The sequence below is a fragment of the Callorhinchus milii genome, unplaced genomic scaffold, assembly GCF_018977255.1.
Source record: "Callorhinchus milii isolate IMCB2004 unplaced genomic scaffold, IMCB_Cmil_1.0 Scaffold1, whole genome shotgun sequence".
NCBI classification, from domain to species: Eukaryota; Metazoa; Chordata; class Chondrichthyes; order Chimaeriformes; family Callorhinchidae; genus Callorhinchus; species Callorhinchus milii.
This window is the reverse complement of record NW_024704742.1, coordinates 135,240,963-135,260,997: the sequence shown is the minus strand read 5'-3', so window position 1 is coordinate 135,260,997 and position 20,035 is coordinate 135,240,963. Positions and strand designations below refer to the sequence as shown.

Below are 20,035 nucleotides of genomic sequence, written 5' to 3'. Positions count from 1 at the left end.
GTGGGTGGGTAAAGGAGAGAGAAGAGAAAGGAAGTGGAATGAAGAACAAATACTCAGTTAATGTAACAAGCAGTGAATACACCCTCGATCACAACTCCTCCCACCAATTATAGCCCCATTGCAACACAGAAGGGCTTGTACCTAAGCTGGTCAGAATCCAGTAAGCATCAATTTTGGATTATTTTGCAATGCTTTGCCCTTGGAAGCAAATAAATTTGTATTGATTTTTTTTAAACATTGCTGGAAGATGAACGGTGAAAAAAATACAAATTAAAACACAGGTAGTGCCTTAGAAACTGGATGCAGCGGGACCAAAGGCGAACAGGAGGAAGAGGAGCCTTTAAAACATCCGCGGAGGCAGGAAAAGTGGTTTAATAACGATCCTTGCATTTCACAAAGTACTTTATCACATCGTTGAGAAGTCTCAAAGCGCTTCACTGAATATACTGTAAAGTGGATTGACTGTGCATTTGTGGGTGAAATACGGCAGCCAATTGCATACTAGATGTCCCACAAACAGTTGTGTGTTGTGACCAAGTTTATATGGAACGATTATCATCCCAAGAAGCAATCCACCAATCAACTAACAACCGGGTTCCTACTTATTCTGAGGCGAACAGAGGCGTTTGGAGTAAGGAAACTTGCCAACTTTCACCCTGGCTGGGACTCAAGTCCGGGTTCTCTCACTTGAGATGAGCGCACTAACTACTATGCTACAGGATTCCAGGTTTCTGTAACCCGTTGTCAATTTGTCTGTTTTCAAGCCACCAAGTGGAAAAATTGAAAGAAAAAAAAAAAAAAAAAATCGGTCAAAAATGAGAAAATGAAGTCACTTTCCGACCAATCCAACACATCCATTCCACGAGCTTTCTAACAAAATAAACCATCTTCTTAGGAGGAAGACTTTTTCAAAATAAGTCTTTTCATATTAACAGCTCCAGACCAGTAGCTTGCTGAGACACACACAGCCAGAGACAGAGAGACACAGCGAGAGACACACACAAGCAAACAAAGAGCATCAGACAGACAGATACCTGAACGAGAAAGGTGGGACCTAACTACACAGCCACACACATTTTCAAAAAATAAACCCTCACAGCTCCAATTTTCAAACACCACAAAACAGCAATCTTTTGGCATTATTAGGTAAACAGCATTTAATTAACCAATAACCATTTGAATTGATATACAGCAAATGCAGTAATCTATATTTCTTTTTAAGTTTAGGACAAGAAACTGCTTCCATCTTGCCAGAGGAATTAATCCATGGTGGGACGCTAGGATGGAGAAGGCTGCTGCCGTGTCAGAGTGTTGATCAGCTACAACGAGGGTTAAGTGTGCAACTTCCTCAGCTCAGCTGGCTTCCAAAAGGTGACTTGCGTAATGACAAATTCTCTATAATCCAGAAAATAATTACACCAGTTCAGCACAAATCGATCAGAAGTAATCAATCCACAACAAAATGTTTGAACTGCACAATGATTTCATTGCAAATCTGGAAGCAGGATTTAGTGGGACCAAGTCAAAAGGTCATAGTATTGTTATTTCAAGAATCCAGAGTGTATTATTGCGCATGTGATCCTGGGTATGTACACTGCCAGTTTTTCCAATCTTTCCTTCATTTAGTTAGTGGCTCTCTCCCTTCTTTCCAACCACCTAGAAAGAGAGAAAAAATAATAATAATACTTGCATTTGATATCGAGCCTCATCACATCTTCATATAATTATACAGCACAGAATGAGGCCTTTCAGCCCATGGTGTGTGTCAGCTCTTTGAAAAGAGCTATACAAATCAATCCCACTCTCCTGCTCTCTTCTTGTAGCCCTGCAAACTAGGCTTCCCCAAATAATTAACTAGGTGTATCTTAAAAGCTGTTATCGAATCGGCTTCTACCACCCTTTCAGGCAATGCATTGCAGATCTGAACAACTCACTGTGTAAAAAATGACTCCTCACCTCCCGTTTCTTTTAACTATTTCAAATCGGTGTCCTCGGGTTACCAACCCACCCACCAGTGGAAATAGTTTCTCCTTGTTCACCCTATCGAACCCCTCATTATTCTGAAAACTTCTATTAAGTCTCCTCTTAAACTTCTCTGCTCCTAGGAGAATAATCTTAACTTCTCTAGCCTCTCCTAATAATTGAAGTCCCTCATTTCTGGTAAATCTCCTTTGCACCTTTCCAATTACTTGATATCCTTCCTAAAGTTTGTTGCCTAGAACTGAACACAGTCTCTAGCTGAGGCCTAACCAGTGTTTTATAAAGGTTCATCATAACTTCCTGACTTCTATATTCTCTGTCCCTATTTATAAAGCCTAGAATCCCGTATGCTTTTTAGGAGCTTTATCTACCTGTCCGGCCACCTTCAAAGATTTACTTATATGAACCCCCAGGTCTCTCTGTAACTTCGCCCTATTTAAGATTATACCATCAGCTTATATTGCCTCTCCTTATTCTTCCTCCCAAAATGTATTACTTCACATTTCTCCACAGTAAACTTCATCAGTCTTCATTGTAAAGTGAACTGATTGTATTTTATGGATAAAACACAGCAGCCAATTGCTCACAGTAGTGACCCACAAACAGCATTGATGAACGACCAATTTTGTTTTTGAGGGATTATCCTCGCAAAACCTATCTGCCAATCGATTTAACAACCAGGTTCCTATTCCTAACAACCAACTGTCCAGCGCCTTGGCACGTCCTCCCGACGTGAAAGGCGCTCTATAAATGGAATCTTCTTCTTGTTGTTGTATTTGGTGCTGGATAAACAGAGGCTTGGGGTGAAGGAAACTTGCTTAAGGTTTTGCCCTGCCCAGGAATAGAACTTGGGTCCTCTCACTTGTGAGGTGAGCGCGCTAACCATTATACGGGACTCCACATAAAATAAATCACTACCACAATACAATAAAGTCTTTGGATGTCAATTTGTACCGTTGCCAATTTCATTTGACTAAAGCTGTGCCATTAGCGTCAAATGATAACTTAGTTATATAGCGCCTTACCTTAAGTTAATACATAATAATGCAGTTCAGTGTTAATTGACAACTCGTATTGATATAAACTTGTAATTCACCCTTCATGTGAGTAATGACTCGGGAGTGCTTAAATAAGATTCATTTGGGGTTGTGCGACTATTTACTAAGTGGGTACATACTATCAAAGTGTGCAGCTCCTGGGAAATGAAGATACCTCAAGGCATCAGAGCTAAAGGATGTATGTATTGCAACCTACCCGCTTGAAGTCACCCATGTTTGTGGCTTGCACAGGTGTTCCAATAAAGGTAAGGAAGTCAATTCTTGTGGTTTCCTCCTCTCCCTGGTTGGATTTGACAAACAGCTGGAAACAGAAAAGACAAGCTGGGTTAAACTGACATTTATTAGATTGCTCTTCCCTCTCAGTTTAGCTACTTCAATCTCTAACCATCTCTTTAAATTAATTATTTTTGAAAAAAATATAAACAAGTGGTCATTTATTCAGACTCCTTGGGGTTGTTGCCAGGATAATGCAATAATGCCACTCCCCTTCCCCCAAAAAAGCTAAGAAGTCTAATATGAGGGGATGAAAAATTAATAATTCTTGCCATGACATAGCACCTGTTCATTTTTGGTCAGTGGGGTGTCTGACACATTCAGAACCCCATCACCAAGAATATCCAAACCAAACGGAGTTCCATGCATGCCATCTACACATGGAATTTCCTGTGTTTGGAATGCGCACTTTCCCTGGAGTGACATATCCAGTTTACCTAATTTCAGAGTATAAAGCACGGGTTGGTAAGAGCCAGGGCTTACCGTAGCACTTATCCCATTGTAACAGCTCAAAGTTCAATGTAGTGACTATTTGTCGGCAAACAGAGTAGCCATTTACAACCAAAAATGTTCGCAAGCAGCCACAAAATAAAGTGACCAATTTATCTGGAAGATTGTTGGCTGAAACAAAGGGAGAAACTGTTTTCTCTTTTTTGAATAGGAGCGATATCATCCACCTGAATAGCCAGGTGGGACCTTGGGTTAATATCTCCTCCAAAAGACAGGACCTTTGATGCGCTGTTCCCCAGTATTGTAATAAAATGTCATTAGACCCAAGTCACAACAGAAAGCAAAAGATCACTAAGGGAGCAAATGGTTACTTCATTTGAGTACTCTAGTTTCCACTTGAGGCTTTCAATTTGATTACAAGATTTTGTGGAGCATTCAAACCAACTTTGTTGCATACAGTCACTGTTCACTGCCAATCTAGGTTACTTGCAACAAAACGTTTGGTGAAAACCCTACAACAATAATAATAATTGCATTTGATATAGTGCATTATCACGGCTTTGAGACGTCTCCAAGCGCCTCACAGAATATACTGTGAAGTGAACTGACTGTATTTCGTGGGCAAAACACAGCAGCCAACTTACTATACAATCTACAACGCGAGATTAGAATAAAATAAGACTGGTCAAAAAAAGACATAATAAATAAATAGCCTTTTAAAATCAAACTTGTAGATCGGTCCTTACTGTTACACTATTAACATTCTGAAACTTGACGTAACGCAGTGGTGTAACTCCATCTTCCTTGATGTCATCTGCTGCCAGTTCCAGGGTTTGGGTGGCTTCACTTCTTTCGGCATCATCAAAATCGAAGGAGCGGGGCAGGTTGGTGAAGATTTTTACCACTTTCGGGGCTTCCCCTGAGAGGACAAAACCAAGGAGACTGACACGACTGCACTGAAATCAGGTCGAACCAAACTCGTTTGAGAAATCAAACATTCCAGGTACAGTGGAAAGTCAGGAATGGAAAGAGCTTGTGTTAAATCATCACTGTTAAATTACAGCCATTTTTAGGACCAGGTATCCCTTAATATCTATCCCCCTTACTGTGAAGTATAGTGAATGTATATTTTGTTGTAGTTAGTACGACATTGGAACTGGCAGCAAATGGCATTTAAAAAAAACTAACAATTAAGAATTCAGCTGATGTCAGTTGGTTGTATTACGGTGCTATAATTCAGCCCTGAACTGGGAGTTACTCAAATTTTAAATGCTCATGTCCTATGACTTTAGTATCAAGAAAAAAAATTCAAAAGCAAGATAATATTACAAAGGAACAGAAAGGTTTGTCACAATCCTCATGTGGAGGGGCAAGGGAGAAAACAGCCGATAGAAAATAGGTAAAGAGAACAGCAGGACTCACCGTTTTCAGGGCCTTGAAGCCTCATTGAAAAAAGTTTGACTGGCTGGTTAAATGCTATTGTCATAAGAAGCTATTTTCAAAATAAAAGAGAAACAATTTTTAATTAGTTGCAGCAGAAATTATGCTATTTTTGAAACAAACTACACATTTGTAGGTTTTCCAATGCATTCTTATGATTCAATTATAATACGGTGATAAACACATTTTGGAGGACAAATGTCACATGGCATAAACCAACAAGGATATCAAGTGTACATAATCGGGCTTCAATTGATCAAATAGAATAACTTGAATTTGTGTAGCATCTTTCATGCGGGGTAACATCTTAAGAGTGTTTTTCAGCGCCTTGGGACGTCCTCCCTCCGTGAAAGGGGCTATACAAATGTAATTTTGTTGTTGTTGCTTAATAGTGAGAGCTTGACGCCGAGCCAGAAAGAGGGGGGTGACTGTAGGCAGTCAAAGAGGAAGGTATTCAGGAAGACAGACAAGCAGAATGAAAGATGGAGGGACTGAGATAGAGTTGCAGAGTGGAGGGGATGAGGGAGATGCAGGCTGGAACCAGCTGAGCAAAGAGAGTAGCTGGAGGAATGGGGCGTTTGCAGGTAAGAGGTGTCAGGGCATGAAGTGAATTGTACAGCAGTGTGAGGATCACGAAAATCAATGCCTTCTGCAATAAGGAGACAGTGGAGCCGAGCAAGGGCTGGGGTGATGTGGGCATAGAGTTCGGTACTGATGGGGATATGGACGGCAGAGTTTTGAATCGGATTTTGTAAATACAGGAGTACATTAATTGAGCTTTGATTGCTCAAATTAAACAACTTGCATAGAATGGAGATATAAAACATACACACCTAGAAGTTGGAAACTTTAAAAACCCAAGAAGCTTTTCAATAAATTTAACTTGGATCTTGAACACACAACTTTTTGATACAGAGCAGGACAGTCACCTGCTTTCAATGTAAAATGTAGACTTTCACTAAAATACATACACAATTACTATGATTCAAGGAAGAGGGAAAGGGTGTGAAGGGCATGTTTGGGACAAACACCAGGGAGGATTTATTTACACAGAATAATTTATAGTTGAAACAGATTAGCAGGAAGGGTGATTCCTGGGTCTTCAGCTCCTCTCTCGAATCTCTACCCCCTCCTCGCTCCCTCCCTTCCCTCCCCTCACCCTGACCATTTCCCCCTTGCTCAGGTCCTGACCTAACTGTACAGCGCCTCGGGACGTCCTCCCGATGTGAAAGGCGCTCAATAAATAGAATCTTGTTGTTGTTGGCCCAACCCAACTGAAGTATTGTGCAAAGGTTATATAGCTTAATGTTTTAGTGCAACTCAAAATAAACAAGGAGTTACAATGTGTAAAACAGTGCATTTTACTCAAAGTACTACAGCTGCAGGACAAATTCAGGGAAACAGTAGTCCATGAAACTTAATTCTCTTCTAAATCCATCAAAATTGTCTCACCTGTTCATCACAATCTGATCTTAAATATGTTGGGTCTTTTCGAAAACAGTTGTCAAATCCATGTTCGTCACATTCGTTAAGACATTCACATCCAGTTTTGTTTATAAATGGCATCAAATCCATCTGAAATACAAAATGAATTAAAATGTAATGTTTAAGTAAAGTCTACATACTGATTCTTCAATAACCTAGTAAGGGATATTAAACACATGCATCCATTATAGGCATAGGGCAATAGAAACTTGGATCCAGCATTCTGGTAACCAAACGTAAGTAAGCTGTCATGTCCATTTGAAAGTCACATTAGTCTACTTACAATTAACACCAGGACCTTGCTGGAGTACTAGCTTTTTGCCACTAGAGGTCTTCAGAACACTTTATAAATTCTATGCTGAAAAGATATTAAAGGCGGTTTCTCCCATAATCATTAATCACAGTTCGTCTCCAAGAAGTCTTAATAAAACGTATCCGTGTAGCTTTAAACAACGTTTTGCTAAAAATCTAAAGAGCCCACAGAACATGACACAACAGTGGTACTAGTCTGTTAAATTCATAGTGAAGTATTCAGTCATGAATTAATAATAATAATAATAATCCTTGCATTTGATATAGCGCTTTTCACGTCGGGAGGACGTCCCAAAGCGCTTCACAGAACACACTGTAAAGTGAATTGACTGTATATTTGTGGGCGAACGCGGCAGCCAATTGCGCACAGCAATGTCCCACAAACAGTCGTAGATTGAAAATGACCAATTTAATTATTGTTTTGGGTTTTTGGAGGGATTATTATTAGGCGTGTGGAGTAAGGAAACTTGCCCAAGGTTTCGCCCTGCCTGGAATTGAACTCAGGTCTCTCGCTTGCAAAGAGAGTGCTCTAACCACTGAGCTACAGGACTCCACTAACAGTTAAGTACAAAAGATCTAAAGCAAATAAAAATCCATCGCCTACATGGGATTTCCCATTTCTCTTCTTTCATTCAATTCTTCTAAACACCCTCCCGACATGAAAAGCACCATATTTCTTGTTTGTTGTTGACCGTCTTTATTCTGTTAAGTGCCTTGAGATGTTACCCTACGTGGAGGGTGCTATATAAGTACAAGTTGTTATTGTTGAGCTGATGTTTGTACCACTCTTGTTCTGGAGTTTTGACCATGTTAACAACTTGCATTTAACTAACGCCCTTCATGTGGAGCAGCGTCTCGGAGTGCTTAACAGTGGCAGAGCCTAACACCAAGCCATAGGGGAGGGAGGAGGTGACCATACACTCGGTTGAAGCGGAAGGTCTTCAATCGTGATGTAAAAGAGGGGAAATGGGGGGCAAGGCAGAGGGATTGGTGGAAGAGTTCCAAAGCTTGGGGGCGGTGTGGCTGAAAGTGCAGCTCCCAATGGTGTAGCAGAGGGGACGAGGGACAAGCAGGAGGCCAGAGCCAGCCGTGCAGAGACAGCAAGTAGTGGAGTGGGGAGAAAGCAGGTCAGAAAGCTAAGGAGGTGCTAGGGTGTGAAGAGATTTGTAGACAAGTGAGAGGATCTTGAAATTGATCCGTTCTGTGATGGGGAGCCAGTGGAGCCTGGCAAGGACTGATGTAACGCGGGTACAAGTTACATGTTAAGCAGAGTCACAACTAAAGCAAATTAATATTTTGCATGGTCGCGATATTTTGCCAGGACAACGACTTAACACATTAAGCCAAGGTTGAGTTATCTGGAGTTTACTGAACTTGAAAACAACTGTTAAAAGTCATTTCATAGAGCTTTACATCATAGAAACAGGCACATTAAATCTACATACGTATCCTTTGGGAATGTCCAAGTCTTCATTAATTCCAGGATCGTTTTCCAGGTGCTGTTTAACTTTCTCTTCCAATCCATTGGCGTCTGCTCCGTGAAACTGGTCAATTCGCACTTTGTTTCGAAAGAATAAAAACGATGGTGTAGCTGAAATGTTGTTGGCCGTTGCTGTTTGCTGAAACAGGAATACTATGAATTAGAAACAATTCAAATAATCCACTTCTAAAACTAGTTAACTATAGTTTTAATGTAAACCATATACTCAAGTTCTGTTTTGAGAGTTTGTATAAACTTTTACACAAGAAATTTCAAAGATACATAATGCAAACAGTAAAACATCAAAATGCCCTCAGAAATACATTACTTGTATAAGGCTTTAAGATATCATTTTGATACGACATCTTTCCTTTCAGGAGAATGTTTCAAATCATTCAACGGATATACTGTGAAGTGAATGGGCGTGTATTCTTCAGCCAATTTACACACAGTAATCGCTCACAAAACAGCTACAAAGGGAACAACCAAGTTTATTTGGGGGATTTGTTCGCCAGGACACCTGGGAGAAACTCCCTTCCTCTACTTCTGTGGGCAAAGCGCATATTTGGCAATAGGTAAATTTATTTCAAACCTTTATCCATTTGGCTTACAAGGACCTTGTAATTGTATATCCAGCATGACAGCTTGTGGATGATATAAAGTAATTGAAACCTTTTTAGCCTGTCCTCCCTGCTGCGTAACATCTCCAGTTACTGGGCTAGTGAGATCAGACATCTTTTACTACCCTCCTCTCGACTGTTTGTGGGACACTGCTGAGTACTGTAAAGTGGAGTGACTGTAAAAAAAATTTTTTGGCCAGAACGCAGCAGACAACTGTGCATAGTAGTAACTGGAAATGCTACGCATTCCCTTCCTGTCTTCCCTGCTTTAAACGCTCGGGGAAGCTGCCCGGGGTGAAGGGCACTATATAAAAGGCAAGTTGTTGGTGATAACTACAAAGGCCATTCATTGAATTAATATGAACAACATAGCAGTTGTTGTTGAATGTCGAGAATTTAGGATCTGCCAGCTCTTCTGGCAAAGAGGTCTGTAAAAGTTATTTAAATAGCAGCAGGTGCCAGAGATGAACCGATCAGAAGCAACATTCCATCATTGAACTGTAATTCTGCAGTGGAGAGTTTGGAGCATATTTTAGTCAGTGAAGCAGGTCTCGTTGTCACTGAAATGGAGTCATTGTTAAACCTGTCCTGTTGCAAGTAACATTGATAGTGGGAATTCTTCTATAAGCTTTGATAAACTCATCTAAAGAGAAGCGAGCTTGGGTTTCTCATTAAGGAACCCAGGATTTATACAAATACTATATTTTACTATTTGCTGCATTATATTATATATCATGGGTAAGAAATATTTTGAAAGCCAGATGTTTTTTGCACTAAAGTTGTTTGCTAGGTTTACAAATGGATCCTGTCCCCAAAAAGGTTGAGAACCACTGCTCCAGAGAACAGGAGAGACAACAGAACTGAATCCCACATTCAGCGATGACTACTAGAGTGAATACATCTTGAACACACTTATAAACTCAACTTCTTTGATAGGAAGTATTCATAGATTCAGCTGAGTGCCCTATATCCACATATTGGATAACAAACAGGATTTTTTTTATTGGCAGAGAGAGATTATGCATCGATTGTGTGGTAGTGCAGCAACAGTACAATTCCAGGTGGAATTTTAAGTTCTTACTGCACATTGCATTTCACACAATATCTACACTGCACAGTGAGGCTCGTGAGATAGTTGTCAGTGAAATGTCTTTCACTGACACAGATCAACTACCACATTACTATACTTCACTTAAATCACAGTACAAAGAATGCGATATTCCCAAGCAGTTTATTTAAGATCATATTTCGTACATCCTTTAGCCACTCAATGAGCATTGGTAGCCTATTTTGAGTTTATGATTCACCCCAATGAATTTATGATTTATGACTTCTGCCATGTCAAGTTTAGAGTCTGGATACAAGTGCAAAATATTTATTATTATTATTATAAAATACTTCAGAACACAAAATAAAAGCCAGTTCTGTCCAACACGGTTGAAGAATTTATAAGCTCATGTACGATATTCAGCTAAATTGCAACTGAATGCATAAATCTGAGAGTATTATCTGGTTTTCCCCTTTGTTGATCAGAGGAAGTATTGCGTAAAACCCTTAGAATATAAAGTGGGAGCACTCAGATCATCGCAGGTGCAATGTGGTTTTATATTTAAATGTATTTTTCAGCCTACTCACTTGACACTGATGTACGTCAACTTCCAGGAAGATGGCATGCGGGTATTTGGAACTCAATCTGCTGAAAGCCGGGGCTATCCTCACACATGGCCCACACCTTCAAAAAAAAAATTCAGAATTAGCATTGACTAATGTTTTGAAGATTCATTTTTGATGAGCAATTCGGGAATTCACGATGGATTGAAAATAACACTGCAGTGAGAACAACCAGGACAAGTTGAATTATATAAACAAGCAACAGTCTGCAGACAGCAAGTGAATGAAACAAAGTGTAACCACAATTTTTTTTGATCGATTCCTCTTTAAAAAAATGAGGGTCTTGCTCAGGCTCGATATCAGCAAAATGGCGAAAATTCTCTTGTTATATATCTTGGAAGGGAAACAAAATATCAGTACAATATCACTTTTACATTTTCACTGTAGGCGTTTGCCTGTAGAGGCAAATCCATCTCCCCATAGATCCTTAATAAAAAATAAATAGGATTTCCTAGCATCAAATGTCCCTAGAAGTTTCATGAAAACGAATGGTTCGCTGCTTCTGCTACTATAAAAAGAGCTGGCTTAAATGGGCAAAATGGTTAAAGGTTACAAGTGTACAAAAAGTTACTGTCAGTTCAAGTTAGCGTAGCAGTCTGTGCCACATGAACCACAATAGAATAGTAAAGAGGGTGCAGAATCGTACTGCGGTGTGTTTTAGGAGTTCCTAACACTTTAAAATCGCTTCACGGCCTGGCATTCCCTACATCTCTGACCTGACCTCTCCCCCACGTCATTACCTGCTGCCTCTGGCCTCCGTCATGTCCCTCATCCTCTTTGACTCCACCACCTGTGACAGTACTTGCAGTCACTATGCACTGAAATATTGGAACTCTCCCCCTCGAGCCCTTCACCTTGCCCCCTCCTTTCCTGTCTTCAGATCACACCATACGTCCTTCCTTTTGGACTGCGCCTAGAGTCAACTCCCCCTAGCTCAGCGTCAAACTGTTAAAGCACTCCAAGACACTACACCTCATGAAGGAGGTTGTATAAAATGCAAACTGTTGTAGTACTTAATATATTTTGTGGCACCTATAACATGTACGTCTTTCACGAGTAACTGTAAGGTGAAATAACTATTTGTGGACCACTAGAGATACACATGAAATATCTGAACGGACTGATATCTGAAAGATTGGAGATCTCTGAAAGCTAATTTCTGAAGCATAATCGTGTTTAGTGTTGAATCGTTCGTAAGTCACATATACTGAAATAAAAACTTGCATTTACGGGGCAATCTAGTTTTAAAGCATCCCAGACTAGCGTAGGCCCCACATATAACATGGTTACTCATAGCACAAGGCTACTGTGAAATCATGCGATTCTGGAAGCACAGCAGACATGCTCTCCTCACAAATTAAATTACACGAGTTTGGAACCAGCCATTCTCGACTCCACATCAACTCGTTGACTGGGCCTGTATTAAACAATTTTAAAAATGACTTAAAAATATTGGCTTTCAGATGGCCGCTGGTGTCACTTCCCGCACATTGTGCATGCACATACTGCAGAGCAAGCAACCTACAGCTCCACATTATAGCAATTACCCTGCATGTTACTGTCGATCCGCAATATACATTTTTGGAAAGAAGTGGAAGAAGCACTTTCAGTGAGACATTTATTCACCTGGTTGTGACCTGCTCAAGAGCCAGAGCACAGAGAAGCTATGTGGTCCAGATCATAGGGGACAAGAGAAGTGACTTAAAGGATCGGCTGAGGAAACAAACAGTATTGTTTTGAAAAAAAGAACCTTTATACAGTTTTCTTTTCCCAATCCAATTCCCTTTTAAAATGCTTCAATAGCCATTTGTGGCAAGGCATTCCACACTCTAACAACGATGTATGTGAGCGAGAAACAAATTCTGCTTACCACCCTCCCCTTCTTTTCTCGCGGGGATAATCCTATTGAGTTCCTAGGACCTGAAAGGTCCTCTGTATCGACCCTCAGCTTATGTTGAGTTAGCTAGGGCAGCAGCAGTAGCAATAACATTGGCTTCAAAATGTTCCCAGGGCTGGGGGAAGGGAGACAACCCCCCACAGCCCCACACACAGCCCCCACACAGCCCCTCCCAGCACCCACACAGCCCCACACAGCCCCCCCACAGCCCCACACACAGCCCCCCACAGCCCCCCCCACACAGCCCCCCACACAGCCCCACACAGCCCCCCCCCACAGCCCCACACAGCCCCCCCCACAGCCCCCACACAGCCCCACACACAGCCCCCCCCCCACACACAGCCCCACACAGCCCCCCCCACACAGCCCCCCCCACACACCGCGCCCCCACACAGCCCCCCCCACAGCCCCCCACACAGCCCCCCAACACAGCCCCCCAACACAGCCCCCCAACACAGCCCCCCAACACAGCCCCCCCCAACACAGCCCCCCCCACAGCCCCCACACACCCCCCCCACACACCCCCACACACACCCCCCCCACACAGCCCCCCCACACACGCCTCCACACACAGCCCCCACACACAGCCCCCACACACAACCCCCCCACACACACCCCCCCACACAGCCCCCACCACACAGCCCCCACACACAGCCCCCCCCACACAGCCCCCCCCACACAGCCCCCCCCACAGCCCCCCCCACACAGCCCCCCCCACACAGCCCCCACACACACCCCCACACACAGCCCCCCCCACAGCCCCACACAGCCCCCCACACACAGCCCCCCACACAGCCCCCCACACAGCCCCCCCCCACACAGCCCCCCCCCACACAGCCCCCCCCCACACAGCCCCCCCACACAGCCCCCCCAAACACAGCCCCCCCAAACACAGCCCCCCCAACACAGCCCCCCCACACGCCCCCCACACAGCCCCCCCCACACAGCCCCCCACACAGCCCCCACACACAGCCCCCAACACAGCCCACACACAGCCCCCAACACAGCCCCCAACACAGCCCCCCCCACAAGCCCCCCACAGCCCCTCCACTAACCCCCCACAGCCCCCCCACAGCCCCCCACACACAGCCCCCCCCCCCACAGCCCCCACCACAGCCGCCCCCACACAGCCCCCCCCACACAGCCCCCCACCACAGCCCCCCACACAACAGCCCCCCAGCACAGCCCCCCCCCACAGCCCCCCACAGACTCCCCACCACACTCAGCCACACCCCCACACACACCCCACCACACAGCCCCACCCAGCCCCCCCCACCCAGCCCCCACCAACCACAGCCACCCCACCCCACCACACAGCCCCACCCCCCACAGCCCCCCCACACAACACCACAGCCCCACCCCCACACACAGTCCCCCCCACACAGCGCCCCCCAGCAGCCCCCCAACACCACAGCCCCCACCACAGCCCCCCCCCACAGCCCCCCCCACCACCAGCACCCCCCCCACACAGCCCCTCACCATAGCCCCCCCACACACCCCCCACAGCCCTCCCCCACAGCCCCCCCCAGCACTGCCCCCCCTCCGCACTGCCCCCACCCCATCGCCCCCCCCACCACATGGCCGCCCCCACCTACACGGCACCCCCCACCTCCCCACACGCCCCCCCCCACCGCACTGCCCCCCCACACCACTGCCCACCTCCGGCACGACCCCACCTCCCACGCCGCCCCCCACCATCCGCCGCCCCCACCCTGCGACACGGCCCCCCCCCACAGCTCACTCCCCCACCGCCCCCTGCCACAGGCCCCCAACCGCCCCTGCCAACGCCCAGCCCCCAACGACTGGCCCCCCCCCCGCAGGCCCCCACCCACAGCATGACCCCCCCACCACCCCCCACAGCACGACCCCCACCCCCACCGCATGACCCCCACCCACACGACAGCCCCCCCACATGCACGCCCCCCCCAACTCCCCGCACCCCCACACAGCCCCCCCCACACAGCCCCCCCACACAGCCCCCCCCACCCAGCTCCCCCCCCACACAGCCCCCCACACAGCCCCCCCACACTGCCCCACACACAGCCCCCCCACACACAGCCCCCCCCACACACAGCCCCCCCCACACAGCCCCCCCCCACAGCCCCCCTCCACACACCCCCCACACACATCCCCCCCCCCACACACAGCCCCCCCACACAGCCCCCCCCCACACAGCCCCCCCACAAGCCCCCCACATAGCCCCCCACACAGACCCCCACCCCGCCCCCCCCACACAGCCCCACCCCCACAGCCGCCCCACAAAGCCCCCCCACAAAGCCCCCCCCCCACAGCCCCTTCACATACTACCCCCCACACAGCCCCCCCCCCACACAGCCCCCCCCCCCACAGCCCCCCCCACAGTCTCCCACACACAGCCCCCCCCACACAGCCCCCACACAGCCCCCCCACACAGCCCCCCCACACAGCTCAGCCCACACAGCCCCCCCCACAAAGCCCCCCCCACAGCCCCTACACATACTACCCCCCCCACAGCCCCCCCCCCACAGCCCCTCCACACACAGCCCCCCCCCCCACACAGCCCCCCCACCCCCCCACAGCCGGCCCCCACAAAGCCCCCCCCACAAAGCCCCCCCACAGCCCCTACACATACTACCCCCCGCACAGCCCCCCCCCACAGCCCCCACACAACTCCCCACCCCTCCCCACTCAGCAGCCCCCACAGCACACCCCACCACACAACCCCACCCACTGCCCCCCCACCCAGCCCCACCAACGCACAACCCCACCCACAGCCCCCCACCACACAACCCCCCCCCCCACAGCCTCCCCCCACACAACACTCCTCCACAGCCCCACACCCACACACATCCCCCCCACACAGCGCCCCCCAGCCATCCCCCCCACCCACAGCCCCTCCACACAGCAACCCCCCTCCCACAGCCCCCCCAACACTCACCAGCACCCCCCACCACACAGCCCCTCAACCCCATAGCCCCTCCCACAAACCCCCCCACAGCACCTCCCCCACAGCACCCCTTCCCCAGCACTGCCCCCACCTTCCCGGCACTGCCCCCCATCCCCTCCCCGGCACTGCCCCCCACCCACACTGGCACTGCCCCCACCTACACTGGCACTGCCCCACCCCTCCCGGCACTGACGCCCACCCCCCACTCCCCGGCACTGCCCCCCCACCATCCGCACTGACCCCCACCCTCACGGGCACTGTCACCTCCCCGCATGCCCCCACCTCCCCGGCACTGCCCCCACCCCCTGCGACACTGGCCCCCACCCCCGCTGCACTGGCCCCCACCCCCCGCTGCACTGGCCCCCACCCCCCGCTGCACTGGTCTCCAGCCCCCACGGTACTGGCCCCCACCCCCGCGGCACTGGCCCCCACCCACACGGCATTGACCCCCCCCCCCCCACACTAGCACTGACCCCACCCTCCCCGGCACTGACCCCCACCCACACTGACATTGACCCCCCCACACTGGCACTGACCCCCCCCACTCGCCCGCACTGACCCCCACTTCCCCGGCACTGGCTCCCACCCCCGCGGCCCACTGGTCCCCACCCCGCGGCACTGGTCCCCAACCCCCGCGGCACTGGCCCCCACCCACCACTGCACTGGCCCCACCCACACTGGCATTGACCCCCCCCCCACACTAGCACTGACCCCCCCCATCCCCCCGGCACTGACCCCACCTTCTCCGGCACTGACCCCCAACCCCCGCGGCACTGGCCCCCATCCCCCGCGGCACTGGCCCCCACCCCCCACGACACTGGCCCCCACCCCCCGCTGCACTGGCCCCCACCCCCCCGGCATTTACCCCAACAGAACTGGCATTGACCCCCCCCCACACTGGTACTGACCCCCCCACCCTCCGGCTCTGACCCCTGTCCTCCCCAGCACTGACCCCCACCCCGCGACACTAACCCCACCCCCCGCGGCATTAACCCCACCCCCCGCGGCACTAACCCCCACCCGCCGCGGCACTGGCCCCCGACCCCCGCGGCACTGGCCCCCGACTCTCGCGGCACTGGCCCCGACCCCCGCGCGCACTGGCCCCCGAACCCCGCGGTACTGGCCCCCGAACCCCGCGGCATTGGCCCCCAACCCCCGCGGCACTGGCCCCCACCCTCCACGGCACTGACCCCATCTCACTCGCATTGACCCCCCCCCCCCACTGGCACTGACCCCCCCCCACCCCCCAGCACTGATCCCCACCTTCCCCGGCACTGACCCATCCACCACCCCCCAGTACTGCTGCACCCGCCCCACCAACCCCAGCATTGCATCAGCCCCATCTACCGCCAGCACTGCACCCCCCCCTAGCTCCCCGGCCCCCGAGCTCCCACCCCCCCAGCCCCCCCCCCCGGCACTGCTCCCCCCTCCCACCACCCCCCAGCACTGCCCCCCTCCACCAACCCCAGCACTGCCCCCCACCAACCCCCAGCAATGCCCCCCCTAGCTCCCTGTCCCCCACCACCCCGGCAATGACTCTTCGCCCCCCCCACCCCCTCCCCCACCCAGTTCCCCAGCACTGCCAACCCACACACTCCCCCCCCCCCCCCCACCCCCCACCCCCGGAAGTTAACCTGAGGTTACGTCCGCCTGTTCAAATGGAGCTTAAAAGAGACCATAGCCCTACAGTAAACTCACAACTTGACCCTGACTTAACTTGTCACTTCCACAGCCATCACACTGTGAATATCGCGGCCGCACTTATTTATTAATTAGGGACACTGCTGTGATTTTGCCCACGAAATACAGTCATTCACTTCACACGTATATTCTGTGAGGCGCTTGAGACGTTCTCGAAGGCCGTGATAAGTGCAGCTTATCAAATGCAAGATTATTATTATTTGACCAGCATTTCTCTTGAGTTCTCAGTTCCAAGTCGTGGGGCTTTAATCCACAGTCTCCAGAGATGAGTACTTAGCGAAGCTGGAGTGGAGTTTCAGAGAGTTAGAGTATCATTTTTGGCTAGAAATTGATTGGCATTGATCTTTTTCTTGCAGGGAAGGCACCTCCTTTTGATTGGTATTCTGTAATTGTCCAGGAGCCTCAGTCGCTAAAGCTTCGAGATTTCGACAAGACCTGGAAGTGTGGCTGAAGGACTACCAAGTGAGTGACTTTTCTCAGTGTGATTCTGTTTCCTGAGATTCTACAGTTCTAATCGGTGCTCTTTGAATCGTTAGTGGACTTCATATGGTGTAATGTCCTGCATACGAGCCAACTTCACCACATAGTGTTCCAGTGAGATGTAACAATGCATTAAAAGTTTGATTGATTCAGTATCTATAGCTGTAGCATGTACTGAGTATGGACTATGGTGTAATTTGATTGTCTGATCTGTTTGACATCATTGGGACTGAATTGTGAGAGGGCAATATTGAGCTGTAGTCAACAATAACCATTTAACAATATATAATAATAATCCTTGCATTTGAACTGGCGCCTTATCACGTTGTTGAGGCGTTTCAAGGCGTTTCACACAATACACTATAAAGAGGAGTGACTGAGTATTTTGTGGGCATAACGTGGCATCCTGCGAATCTAACACTGACTCAACATGGGTAGACAAGGGATTGAAGCGCTTTGGGACGTCCTCCCGACGTGAAAAGCGCTATATCAAATGCAAGGATTATTATTATTAATAATCCTGCGGCCTTTCCCGTTCTGTATCTGCTCTGCTCCACGGATGGGCTCAGTGGGTCATTGAATAAATCCACTGAGCCAGCAGGGGGAGGCTTTTTGTACACATTCGTAATGGAGGCACTCAGTCGTCAAAGACAATTTGTTAAGGGAGACTTTGTTTGGGGGGATGGAGGAGACGTAGCTAATCCGTTCCCTTTAAGTGTCATTAAATACAGTATTTGATTTGGTATTGTATGTACCAGTTGGGCAGTCCTTCACAGGAAGTTACTCAAAACTACTTAATAATGCATTTGGTTTACTGGAAACACTACCTAAAGAGCCACCGACTGCAGTTAAAACGCAATCTTGGGTCTATAAGCAACTCAGTATTTATTACAAGTGGCCACAAATGTCTTTTCCCATCAATGAAAAGGGGTGGGGGAGAGGTATCCTACACTGTAAGCAGCTATTGTGAGGGACTCATATCCCTATAGTGCTGTTGTCTTTTTTATTTAAAAAAAAGCATTTAAACAACGGTCTTAGTATGCTGAATTGTGCAGCGTATTGGATTGACAGTGTGATGTTTTGTACAGTGAAAATCCCGTCTTGTGATTTTTTTTTCAAATCTCTCATTTTTGTCTGGTTACGGAGCAAAACAGTGCAGTGCTGTGTAAGGAGGAAGGACTATTGGAAGGCAAGTTGGTATGTTTGCCAGTTGATTGCAAAGTTGGTCATCTGTTTGATGGTGTTACAAGGGAGTGGCAGCATATATTTTTGGAAGGGGTGGAAGTACGAGTGTTGTAATCACATCATTGTAGTTTTCATTTTTTACATACTTTCGTCCAAATTATTGTTTCCTTGAAAAATTTTGGGTGCATTTTTGATCTCTGATCCCAAACCCCAGCTTGGATTCAAATCCTAGACTGTTTTTGCGCTTTGGGACATCCTCCCGACTTGATAGGAGCAATACAAATCAAAGACGAGAAAGGCTGAATATTGTTCTGTTTAAAGAGATAGCTCTTGTTTCCTCTCGTTCAGAGTTTCTGATGTTAGATGTCATGACCTAATATTTCCTGGTGAGAGTGTGCAGCATTTATCTGACAGAAAGACAGTCACGCTCATTAAAAGTGTGGTGAAACTTGGGCGATGTACAACATGTGTTTAAATTGTTCTTTCAAGTGCTTCAGCTGAAGTATTTCCTGCTTGTCCCAGTGGGTGTCAGAGTTGTCTGTGTATGTGCTGTAGCCCGAGTGTTGATAGCAACTTTTCACCATCTTGGCAATCTATTCCGTGCCCAAGGATGTGCCATTGTCAAGTTATCACGGAAGTTTTCTTCTTTATGTAGCATTGTACGTTAGTTTTTCTTTCCCTTTGCCAACCAAAACATGTTTAATCTTTCGTTTTTTAGTACAGACAAATTATTTTTGACTAGTAATATGAATGTTCTTCTGTGTTTGTTTTCTGCTTTGATTTTACAATTGGACAGATCAGTCTTTAATCCAGTATTTGCAATGCCCTAATCTGGTGATACTGTGCTAAAAATAAGACATTTCACAGAATGCTAGAAATTTCAGCGTAGGTGATACAAGCTTATGCTTTCGCTAGCTTCTCCACTGCAGCCATATATTTGAATTATAATAACTTGTACTTCCTATAGATAGAGCCCATTGTTTTTTGTAAATATTAAATAAATTGGTTACGGTGTTTCGCCCACAAAATACACAGTCAATTCACTTCACAGTTCATGCTATGAAGCCTTTGAGATAT

The 20,035-nt window shown here is 47.9% G+C and overlaps 1 protein-coding gene across 1 annotated transcript; it reads right to left on the bottom strand.

Annotated features, from left to right (window-relative positions):
* Positions 1-1,135: 1,135 nt before the first annotated feature.
* On the bottom strand, positions 1,136-10,831 carry txnl1 (thioredoxin-like 1; the record flags this gene model as incomplete). The annotated part of the gene is given in 7 exon segments (NM_001292903.1): positions 1,136-1,656; positions 3,235-3,339; positions 4,508-4,680; positions 5,184-5,253; positions 6,654-6,776; positions 8,444-8,617; positions 10,734-10,831. Coding segments are annotated over 7 exon segments (773 nt in total), but the record flags the coding sequence as incomplete, so codon positions are not given.
* Positions 10,832-20,035: the final 9,204 nt, after the last annotated feature.